Source organism: Octopus bimaculoides, chromosome 18 (assembly GCF_001194135.2).
Source record: "Octopus bimaculoides isolate UCB-OBI-ISO-001 chromosome 18, ASM119413v2, whole genome shotgun sequence".
Classification (NCBI taxonomy): domain Eukaryota; kingdom Metazoa; phylum Mollusca; class Cephalopoda; order Octopoda; family Octopodidae; genus Octopus; species Octopus bimaculoides.
The window spans coordinates 39,946,529-39,959,410 of record NC_068998.1 but is presented as its reverse complement, the minus strand read 5'-3'; the positions used below and the strand labels follow the sequence as shown (position 1 = coordinate 39,959,410).

The 12,882-nt window shown below is 36.3% G+C and overlaps 1 protein-coding gene across 3 annotated transcripts in view; it reads left to right on the top strand.

Annotated features, from left to right (window-relative positions):
- Positions 1-12,882, top strand: part of LOC106883153 (vacuolar protein sorting-associated protein 41 homolog) — a 172,996-nt gene that overhangs the window by 30,463 nt on the left and 129,651 nt on the right. For 2 of the 3 annotated variants that reach the window (XM_014934063.2, XM_014934061.2), the window contains one exon: positions 10,829-10,876. The exons of the other annotated variant lie outside the window; for it this stretch is intronic. In XM_014934063.2, coding sequence (XP_014789549.1) covers positions 10,829-10,876 — 48 coding nt within the window. The remainder of the gene's footprint in view (positions 1-10,828; positions 10,877-12,882) is intronic. 3 annotated transcript variants of the gene reach the window in all.

The window sequence follows — 12,882 nt, the reverse complement described above, 5'->3', positions numbered from 1 at the left end:
CACTCCTCCCCATATATATATATATATATATATGGAAGGAGTTACTTATATTTTTAATGATAGTCTTGCTGTTATATGTAACTCCTACGTAATATGTTGAATGCCAATTTCTTTCATCTGTCCACTCTTTCATATGTATACACACACACATAAGAATGCCAGTTTAGATGTACAAATGGGTGAAAAAGTATGCTGTTCATATTTGTTTGAAGCTGATGATTCGCTTTGACAGTACTCAGAGTGTCTTGTTTTTTTGTGCATTTGTTCTGTTGACAAAAATATTGTGGCCAGAAAGAATGCACAAAGGTGAATCATCTACTTTGAATGTGCATGTGTGTGTATCTTTTTATCTTTTACTTGTTTCAGTCATTAGACTGCAGCCATGCTGGGGCACTACCTTGATTGGTTTTAACTGAACAAATTGACCCCGGTACTTCTTTTTACTTTTTTTAAGTTTGGCACTTATTCTATTGGTTTCTTTCATTACTATTATTATTGCAGTAAACTGGCGGAATCATTAGCATGTTTAGTGGCATTTCTTCCAACTTTTTATGTTCTGAGTTCAAATTCTGCCAAAATCAACTTTGCCTTTCATCCTTGCAGGTTCCATAAAATAGGTATCAATTGATTTGAGCATTGGAGTCAATATAATTGACTATCCCCACTCCCACTAAAATTGTTGACCTTGTACCAATTGACCTTGTACCAATTGACCTTGGCAGAATCATTAGAACATTGGAAATAATGCATTGTGGCATTTGTTACAGTTTTTTATGTTCTAGATTCAAATTCCACTGAGGTCAACTTTGTCTTTCATTTCTCTGGGGATTGATAAAATATAGTATAAATGAAGTACCAGAGTTGATGGTTTCAGCTAACCCTTCCCTTAGAATTGCTGGCCTTGTGCCTATCTCAGAAACAGTTAAAAGCATGGATTGACAGAAACATTAGAGCATCAGAAATAATGCATTGCAGTATGTGTTTCAGCTCTTTTGAGTTCAAATCCTGCTGTGGTAAACTTTGTCTTTCATCATTCTAGGAGTCAATGAAATAAAGTATGAGTCTAGTACTAGAGTCGATGGTTTCAACTATCACACTCCCTCAAAATTGCTGGCCTTGTACCTAAATCAGAAACAATTGTTATTAATTTCTTTAAGGCTGCAAGCTGGCAGGCAGAATTGTTAGCATGCCAAACAATGTGCTTAGTGCCATTTCTTCTGACTCTTTATGTCTTGAGTTCAAATTCTGTCAAAGACAATTTTGGTTTTCATCCTTTCAAAGTCATTAAAACAAGTACCAGAACTGAGGTTGATTACATCAACTGATTCCCTCTCCCTAAAATAGTTGACTTTGTGCCAAAATTTGAGAAAGTTTTTATCTTTTAGATTAACTCAAGGCTACAAATTTTTGTGGAGGGGAAAGTGTAGTTTATGTCAACCGTAGAACTTGTATGTTTTTTAATTGACCCCATAAAAATGAAACACAAAGTCGATCTTGGCAAGATTTGAACTCAGAATGTAAAAGAGCAACAACTCAATACCATAAGGTATTTTGTTCACAATACTACCAATTCTATCAAATAATAATAATATAACCCATACAAGCATGAAATAAATGGATATGAAAATGAATGATTGAATATATCTATGTTGTCACTATCAACTCTTATTGAACATACTTATGACCAAAGACAATCCAGCCACGACCATCTCCTCGTTTTAGCTGTCACTAGTACTATGGTATCCTATGTGGCCTTTATGTTAGTGGAAGTTTTGTATGATGAAGTATTGGCTGCTATTTCTGACAGATTGAATGACTATATAGAGATTCTCGAATTTTAGTACATATATACGCATCTGTGTATTCATGTGTATGTATGTGTGCATTTATGTTTCTTTGTTGTGGTTTTACTTTTGTTTTTCATTTAATCTTTGATGTTTTTTTGTTTGTTTTTCCTTTCTTTTTCTATTTTCTCTTTTGTTTTTCTTTCAAGTTTCAGTTCCAACGGAATAAGTTTCGTTTCAGGTTCTGATATATGGTTTATCATGAAAAATCTATTTCTATTTTATTTCCCCTACTGCAAAATATACATTATATCATTATATATCTAAAAACAGTCTTGTCTACACCACACCTGCCTCAGTTAGGACTTGCAGTTTATGTAGCCATAAAACTTCCCAACACCATCACCAAACATGAATTTAAATATATATACATATATATATATATATATATAAACCAAAAAACTAGATACAAAACTTTACCCCCACCCCACTCCATGCCACCAAATGGCTGAATGGCTACAAGTAACTAATGGTTCTTTGGTTGGTTTATTTTATATCACTGGAATTGCCAAAAATACAATTGGAAAAAAAAAAAAAAAGCAAGAAATTCTCTTTCTGCCTCCTTCCTCCTTGTTCCTGTATTATTTTGTTTCCAGCTATCTTAAATTGATTTGATAGGAAAGGTGAATAAATATATATACCCATACATGCACACATGTATATAAATACATACTCATATATATCTATACACACTTATATGTATGCGTATATACATACATATATATATATATATATGTGTGTGTGTGTGTGTGTGTGTGCATATGTATGTAAATATACAAATATATTTGGATGATGGGTGGGTGTACATTTTTTGGAAGTAGTCTGTAAAGTCTCTCTGCATGCATGCATATGTTAATGTGTCTAAGTGTGTACATGTGTGTGCATGCATCTGCTCAAGTATATATGAATGTATATATGCATCTATATTTCTAAATGCATATGAAAGTAATGTATGTACATCTATATGAAAACATGTATGAGTAGATGTGTACTTATATATATATATATATATATATATATATATATATAAATTAATAATTTATTAATAAATTGATAATCCTTTACCCTTTTAATTGTAATAATTATATATATATATATATATATATATATATACACACACACACACACACACACACACATACATAATGTGTGTGTATACATTTATGTCTATAGCTATATATGTCTATATGTACAGGTATATGTGCATATATATGTGTTGTGCTTATTTATGTGGATGCATATGTGTCTGTGTATGTTTATATAAAATACATATGAATAAAGTCATACTCCAGTATGGCCTTAGCTGTGATGCCTAAGACAAAGTAAAGAACAAAACCAGATGTTTCTCCCTCCTTAACAGATTTTGGAGCAAACACTGCAGTAGTTTCAAGTTCAGAGAAACACCTCACTTCAGTATCTCTAAAAATCTGTGTGGTCACTTGGTTTGTTAGAAATAGAAACTAAATCTCCCTTAAATTATACTTAGCCATCTTAATAAAGAACTCATTGCATAATGTAATGTAATGTAGGATATTCTATGTGCAAAATGGACAGTTTGGTCATTGTGAGAACACTATTGATCAGGCAGACTTAAAGTCAAACAACAATGTTTCGACATTCAGCTGTTTTAGATCCTGAATGAAATTGCATTATTATAAGAGATGCCAATAATGGTAAAACATATCACATGCCCAAATTCAGCAAGTTCAAAACAAAAGATGCAGTATGGCTGCAGTCCACTGACTGCAACCATGTTCAGAAAAAAAAATGTTATACCATTGTAAATGCATGAAGTTCTTACATATTTATGTGTATGTGTGCAAAAGTGTGTTTGCACACACATATCTAGATGTGTAGCACATATGTATTTATGTGTGTACATACATACATAGATAGATGTGTGTGTTACCTGCTGTCTGAATGGATCTGTTAGCAATTATTTTAACCAGTTATCTCTCCAGTGGCAAGTTTATAAAGAAAAGAGGAACAAGAAAAAAAAAAAGAAAATGAATGAATAAATAAAGGTGATACTGTCTTGTTTTTATGAATTAGAGGGTAACATAATCTCTCTAAGAATTCAAGTAGATTTCATATCCTGTTTTCCCACTGATAGATAATAGGTCTAAAGCTGAAAGTCTATTTTGAGTACTGGATTTGTAAACACCTATTCAATGATCCATTCATGTACTATTTTTTCATGTATTCTTTTTCTTCTCATGTTACCACATTGACATCTAGTGGACAACAGGCTTTCACAACTGAACATGTTTTGGTGGGATTTTTTTTTTTGTTATTGCTATTCTGGTGATCACAAACAACAAAATTAGGTTGCTGTTTTTATCATATATGTACTGCACACACACACACATATATCATCATCATCATTTAATGTCCATTTTCCATGCTGGCATGGGTTGGACGGTTTGACTGAAAACTGACTAGTTTCCAGTCTGATTTGGCATGGTTTCTACAGCTGGATGCCTTTCCTAACGCCACCGACTCCAAGAATCTAGTAGGTACTTTTTACGAGCCAACAGCATGGGTGCCAGTTGCAAAGCATTGGCATCAAGATATATATATATATATATATATATATACACACACACATATACACACACATACGTAGGTATATGTGTATATGTAGTTGGGGTGTAAGGTAATTTGCAAAGGTGAGTCAGTAGTATTGGTATTTTAGTGATAAATTGTGTTCTAGTGGTAACCATCCCATTTTTTATTCAGACATAATATATCTTGAACTACATTGTGCAGTGTGTCCAGTCTTAAGATTGTTGAAAGAAATTTGTATATTATTTCTAGCAGGTGGTGTGATTCTGTTGAGGCTTCATCATTAGTTTGTTAAACCACTAGTGTCTGAGACTTGAGGTCATATTTACAATTGTTTGAAATATTGCTGGTTCTGTTTAACTGTAGGTTAGCCCTGAACCAACAGACTTGTGATCAAATGCATTCCACCCATGGGCATCCCATCTTCTAAGAGTACATAGGAATACATTACATAATGTATTTTTCTTTTTTTAAGAGGCTAAGATATAATTTAGAGACATTTGGCTCTATTTTTAGAAGGTTGAGCAACCATGTGGAGGCTCTCTTCTTGACTCGTGTTTGATGGAACTAAAGATGGTAATAACATGATTGACAAGACTTCAAGAGTTATCTTTCTTGAAAATGAGACTCACTGTTGCGTGTTTCCATAGATTTTGTGGTGTTAGACACTGGTTCGCTATGGAACACAGAACACTAAGGAACACAGAAAATAGAAAGGACAATCAGGACTAGTCACCTTGTTGAATCTGTGGGGACCAGAAAATCTTTCATTCTCAGGAATGTCTGCAAGTAATTAGAAGAATGTTATAAAGTTAGCAGAGATTCTCTTGACAAGAGACATGAAGCTCCAACTGCAATTTCAAGGATAAGAGAACTAACAGTGCATGCAGTACCCAAAGGCATCCTTTGTTTATCTGATTGTAAATTGTTCGGGTATTACATTAGAGAGTGAATATTTCTATCTTTGGGATTGTAAGTGTTGTATGAATTTTTCTTCACTTGTAGAGTTTGCACAGAGGTTTTGGATGTTGTAATCTTTTGTTAGTTGAGAAATGTGAAGGAACATACATAGGAGAATGGTATTGGTCACTTACTTTACAGTTTCTTGACATAACATAAGTGAACCACATTTGCTGCCAATCATAGTGTCTATAGAATTTGCAGGACTCCAATCTCCCTGACACTGAAAATGAAGTTTGAGGAATGGAGAAATGAGATTTTGAGGCAGTATAACATGAAATATTAACATCCTGTTGTTAGCCATGAAAGATGAGTTGTAGGTAGAATGGATTCTGTAGACACCTCACCAACATTGAGAGCAATGTTAGAAAATAAAATGTAGCCTGGAAAATAGTAGTTCTGCTTCAGCAGAGAATATTCTGTGTGTTTGTGTTATTGTTACTATCGTTGTTGTTTAACCCTTGGTCAGTCCTGGTTGAACTGACCTAATGTGATATGAGTTAGGAGGTAGGAGTTTGATCACAGTTGATCAAAATTCATAGATCTTTGTTTAGAAGAGGGATGTTGTATCTTGAGCTTTCTTTTATACATTATTTCTTTGTGAAATTCCATATGGAACTAGGGTTTGAGAGTATAAAGTTCATGTATTGTGTGTGAAAGACAGAGAAAAGGTGTTGGAAGAGGAGACGGAAAGACAGGTAACATGATTTTAAGATATAAATGAAATAATTTTTGTAAAGATCATCATCATCATCGTCATTTGATGTCCACTTTCCATGCTGGCATGGTTTGGACAGTTTGACTGAGGGCTGGCAAGCCAGAAGGCTGCACTAGGCTCCAATCCGATCTGGCAAAGTTTCTATAGCTGGGTGCCCTTCCTAATGCCAACCACTCCGAGAGTGTAATGGGTGCTTTTTACATGCCAGTCAGGTGGTACTGGCATCAACCATGCTTGGATGGTGCTTTTTACATGTCACAAGTATGGGAGACAGTCAGGCGGCACTGGCAGCGACCATGCTCGAATGGTGCTTTTTACGTGCCACTGGCACAAGTGCCATTCAGGCGATACTATCATTGGCCATGACAATGACTTCACTTGACTCAACAGGTCTTTGCAAGTGCAGATTATTGCCCAATGATTGAAGGGTACTCTTAAATGGACAAGTTATGCTGCGCTGGCATAGGCCAAGGTTTCGGTCTCACTTGGCTTGCCAGGTCTTCTCAAGCACTGCATATCTCCAAAGGTCTCAGTCACTTGTGATCACTTCAGTGAGGCCTAACGTTCAAAGGTCATGCTTCACCACCTCATCCCAGGTCTTCCTGGGTCTACCTCTTCCACAGGTTCCCTTTACTGCTAGGGTGTGACCCTTTTTCACACAGCTGTCCTCATCCATATGCAACACATGACCATAACAGTGCAGTCGTCTCTCTTGCACACCGCATTTCATGCTTCTTATGTGCAACTTTTCTCTCAGGGTGCTTACACTTTGTTGTGTATGCACACTGACATTACATATCCAGTGGAGCATACTAGCTTCATTCCTTGCAAGCTTACATATGTCCTCAGTAGCTATGGCCCATGTTTCACTACCATGTAACATGGCTGTTTGCACACATGCGTCATACAGTCTACCTTTTACTCTGAGTGTGAGGCCTTTGTTGACTACAGTGGTAGGAACTCTCTGAACTATTGTTACTTCTTGCAGCTGCACTCTCAGTGCATCCACCCCCGCTACTGACTTGGTCACTGAGGTAACAGAAGCTATCAACTACTTGTAATTTTTCCCCCTGGAATGTGATGGAAGCTGTTTCCTGCACATTTTCAGTATTTATTGCCCCTGAGCATTTACGACACACAAAAACTATCTTCTCAGTTAGCCTTCCTTTAATATTGTTGCACCTCTTTTGTGTCTATAGCTTACACTGGGTACATCTTATGGAGTTTCTACCTACGCCTTTTCTACAGATCGAACAGGGCCATCTACCTGAAGGGATTTGTGGTTTTTCTGCCTTCCTACTTATTAAGACTTTGGTTTTTGCTAGATTGACTCTAAGGCCCTTCGATTCTAGATCTTGCTTCCATACCTGAAACTTCTCCTCTAGTTTAGATAGTGACTCAGCTATAAGAGCAAGGTCATCAGCATATAGAAGCTCCCAGGAGCATCCTGTCTTGAATTCCTCTATTATTGCCTGGAGGACTATGATGAATTGGAACTTTTATCTTGGAATTTTTTTTTTTCAACTTTAACTACTTTTGCAGATACACACACTATGTCTATACAGCATGCATATACTCACATACACTGAGATAAATTGTTTGTACATGTACATGGCACAGTGTTGTGTGCTGTTTGAGAGTTGACATGACTTTAGACGGCATCAATACAAAGTTTTAAACTACCAATCTTTCAACAGTTCTCATGGAATAAACAAAATATTTATTAGTTGTTCTGTTCTCCAATACATTATCTGTCTCCACATCCAACAACTTAAGTGTCACAGATAAACCAATAAGGTAGCCTCTATGTGGTTGCAGAGCCTGCTAGAAATAGCAACCAAATCTCCCTTAAAATATACCTGAGCATATAAAAAATGTTATCAATGGATGATGCAAACCTCACAACATTATGTCTGAAAATAACTGGAGTACCTTTGATCATGTGTCTGCTAAGACACAGCTGACCTGAGGTTAAACAGCAACACTATCATAGTGTGTATTTGTGTGAGTCACTATTTAACCCCAGGTGAGCTTTAACTGTGCAGACTTATGATCAAAAGCATTCCAGTCACGAACTTTTGTCTTTTTAGAGATATTTGTCTAGGATTGTATTGTCCACTGTGACATCTTTTTTTCTTTTAAAATGGTAAGGTGTAATATGAGGAAATGTCACTGTGATTCTTAGCAAGTTAAATGATTGCATAGAAGCTCACAATTTCTTTGAGCTTATCATGGGTGCTTGAGAGAGGGATTATGCATAATAATTTGCTATATCAGTGCCAAAAATCAAAGAATTTTTTGTGATTGTTTCCTTTTCTTTTCCCTTTTTTTTTTTTTTTTGTTTCATAATTTGAAGTTCATAATGAAACTGAGAGCCCCAGATGTATTTTATAAACTTAAAATATAATGAAATAATGTTTGAGTGGAAAATTCAAATGAAATTTGATTAAAAAGAAATGAAAATGTTTATCTATTCAAATTTATGGTTTGGTGGGTTTTTTTAAAATATTTTTTTATGTTCATATTATTTTCTATTTCAGTTTTATAATATATATATTTTTTTAACACTTAACTTTCCAATAATTCTATTTTTTACTCTTTTTAACCATATTACCTTCAAATGTTGGGATTTAATAAAACATCTATAAACATTTGATAGTTTAAATTGAAACCTGGAATTAATAAATAAAGAAAATTATAACAAAATTAGGGGTTCTGAAACTGTTGCAACAGCATTCACCCACAAACTTGTGATGGCATTCTATGCATGTCAATAGTGACACACCATAGGTTTATAAATAATACTTCATGGACTTTGGGTGGGGGGTAGAAACCTCCCTACAGTATCATCATTTTCATCATTCTATTAATGTCCACTTTCCCATGCTTGCATGGGTCTGACAATGTTTATTGAGGCAGATTTTTTTCACAGCCAGATGTCCTTTCTATCACCAGCCCTTACCCTGTTTTCGCACAAGATAAAATTTCCCATGGCCAGACATGTTTTTGTAGAATTTTGGAAATGAATGACACTGCTTGCATGACAGTAACACAGAAGGCGGTGAGCTGGCAGAAACGTTAGCACGCCGGGCGAAATGCTTAGCGGTATTTCGTCTGCCTTCAAGTTCTGAGTTCAAATTCCGCCGAGGTCGACTTTGCCTTTCATCCTTACGGGGTCGATAAATTAACTACCAGTTACGCACTGGAGTCAATGTAATTTACTTAATCCCTTTGTCTGTCCCCTCTATGTTTAGCCCCTTGTGGGCAATAAAGAAATAAGTAACACTCGTTTACAACTGTCACGTGATGTCAAGACAAGGAGAAACAAACATACATGCACTTACATATATATATATATATATATATATATATATATATATATATGGGCCTCTTTGAGTTTCTGTCTATAAAGTCCATTCACAAAGCTTTGGTCAGCTCAGGGCTATAGTAGAAGACACTTGCCAAAGGTGTCATGCAGTGGAGCCAAACCTGAAACCATATGGTTAGGAAGCAAACCTCTTAATATCACGTAAAAAACTTATTTATAACCATTTACCTAAAATATAAATACATGTATACATGAATGTATCCTGGTTTGTAGAATTGGTGTACTGTATCCTTGCACGTCATAAGAGGTAACTAAATGGATTGGTATCAGGAAGAGCATCCAGTCTTAAAATACTGCATCAAAATGTCCTCCCTGCTTCATGCCAGCATAAAAAAAGTAGCTAGGAAATGATAATGACAAGGATGGCATCTAAGTGATATTACAATAACAGGATTATGAAATAAATTTTGACATGCTAATCTAAATAGTTCTCCTTCACTGTCCTGCTTCATAGTGTACCTATTTACAAACAATAGTACAGGCCAATAAAGGATCTTTTACTGTGATTCAGCCAGCCAAATTTTACTCGTACACAACTCACTGCCTTTAAAAGGAAGAGTAGAAAGTCTTAGCTGAAATTACCTTGATTGAAATTAGTGCAATCAGGGGTGTTGGCACTCCGTCGCTTACGACGTCGAAGGTTCTGGTTGATCCGATCAACGGAACAGCCTGCTCGTGAAATTAACGTGCAAGTGGCTGAGCACTCCACAGACACATGTACTCTTAACGTAGTTCTCGGGGATATTCAGTGTGACACAGTGTGACAAGGCTGACCCTTTGAATTACAGGCACAACAGAAACAGGAAGTAAGAGTGAGAGAATGTTGTGGTGGAAGAGTACAGCAGGGTTTGCCACCATCCCCTGCCGGAGCCTCGTGGAGCTTTAGGTATTTTCGCTCAATAAACACTCACAATGTGCTGTCTGGGAATCGAAACCGCGATCCTATGACCGCGAGTCCGCTGCCCTAACCACTGGGCCATTGCACCTCCATGCAATCAGGGGGACACGGAGCTAAACCACAGCAATACCTCTTTTATAAATTTGTAACATCTCTATGGTTACATGACTTGCTAGCAATAACAGTTAAATCTTCCTCAAATTACATTCTACTGACGTAGAAAATACAAACACATTTGATAATGTGATATTGACTGCACTGTGCCTGCTAAAAAAATTGTGATAATCACAGCTGGAATGTTGATCACTGGTCTGCTCGATCAGAGCTGACTTGGGGCTTAAACAACAACAACAACAGCAACTTGATTGTTCAAACATCTTTACTACATGTTTAACCATGAAGTATGTTGTGCTGTGTATCTTTTCAAACCATTTCTTCTCGTTTCTGCGTTTCAGACGGAGAAAGATGAGGAAGGAGGCAAAGAGGAAGAAGAGTCTGAAGAAGTGAGTAAATCTTTTTCATTATTTCTGACTTTGAAGATCTTAATTGATGGAGAGGAATCTGTAGAAGTTGTCAGTCTTATCATCATGGTGGCAGCACTGAGAGACATAATTACTCTGTCTGGCTGTCAGTCGGTCTGTATGTGTGTGTGTGTATTTGTCTGTGCCTCTGTCTGTAACTATTATGTGGTGTGTGTGTGTGTGTACTGTGTTAATGTTTCCATAGTATGTAGCTATATATTTGTATATGTATGTACTATGAGAGAGAGAGAGTGAGAGGGAGAGAGTGTGTGTGTGTTTCTACTGTTAGTATATGTATGTGTGTGTACCATTTTTATATAGTATGTTTTTATTGTATATACTCTGTGTATATCTATACATATGTGTGTGTGTGTATGTACCATGAATGTATGTGGTTTTTGGCTGTGCGTATATGAATGTATGTGTGTACCATTGTTATACTCTGTTTATAGTATCTACTGTGTGTACTATGTCTGTGTATGTATATGTATGTATCCTGTGTATGTCTATGTGTTAGTGCGCATCTCCTTTTAGTAGCTGTGTGTACCACTTTTGTATTATATATGTATATTGTATTTACTTATCTGTATGTATGCATGTATATGTCTATTGTGTAGCTCTATGTATCAGTGAGTCCATGTGGATTTGTCTTTATCTCAATTTTATGTCTGTGAATTATGTGTATTTCTGTATGACTGTGTATAACTCTGTCTGTATATGTGTGACTGAGTATCTGTATATGTGTGTGATTATATATCATATCTGCATTTTGTGCATAACATGTATGTGTATGGTTCTACATTTGTGCATCATGTATATGTGTGTGACTGTATCTTTATCATTTCTGTGTGATTGTGACTGACTTTACATCTGCATATCGTGTATGTGTGTGGTGTGACTGCATGTGTATTATATCAGCCAGTGTGTATTGTATGTATGTATGTGACTGTATTATATCTGTTTTTGTGTGTGACTATATATCTATGCATTTTGTGTGTGTGTGTATTGTTTGTGTTCTGTGTATCTGTATGTATTGTATATGTCTGTAGGTGGGTTTTTGTGTTATTGTTGAACACAAGGCCAGGCCTAACACAAGAGACCTATGATTATTGATCACAGGTGTAGATGTGTGGTTAAGAAGTTCACTTGAAAGCCATATGGTTCCAGGTTCACTCCTGTTGCCCAATACCTGCATCGTACACTAGGGATGACCAATGCCTTGTGAGTGAAATTTGGTAAACAAAAACAATGCAGTAGCTCATTTTATATCTGCATGTATGTATATAGATATCAACATTGACAAGAAAACTGACAAATTGGTGCATTTGAACAAAAATACCTAATGATATTTACTTCTTCCAAGTTACACAGACACTCCCTTGAAACACTCACCTTTGGAAATGCGTTAGAGAATAGCCAATGAAAATGAATCATCATCATCATTTAATGTCCGCTTTCCATGCTGACATGGGTTAAACTGGAACTGGTAAGCCAGAGGGCTGAACTAGGTTCTATGTGGTTAAGAAATTTGGTCTACATTCTTATGGTTTTTGGTTCAGGCCCTCTGTGTTGCACCTTGAGCAAGTGTCTTTTACCCTTTTCCTGGGTCGACCGAAGCCTTGTGAGTAGACAGAAACTGAAAACTCACCATGTAAATATACATGTGTGTGTGTGTTCACAATCTTTCTCCTTTTTTCTCCATCTGAGGTAGCCATGTCTTGCTTCTAATGCACTTTTCTATCCATCAGTACTACACCATCCCCCACTCCTATTTAAGGGGTCTTGTCCTGCAAGTTACTTGGTGACCTCACTGCTACTGGTGCCATGTAAAAAGCACCCAGTACACTCTGTGAAGTGGTTGGCATTAGGAAGGAGATCCAGGTGTCAGAATTTGGTGTAGTCTTCTGACTTGCCAGTTCCTTACAAAAACGTCCAACACATGCCAGTATGGAAAGTGGATGCTAAATGATGATGATGATGATATATAT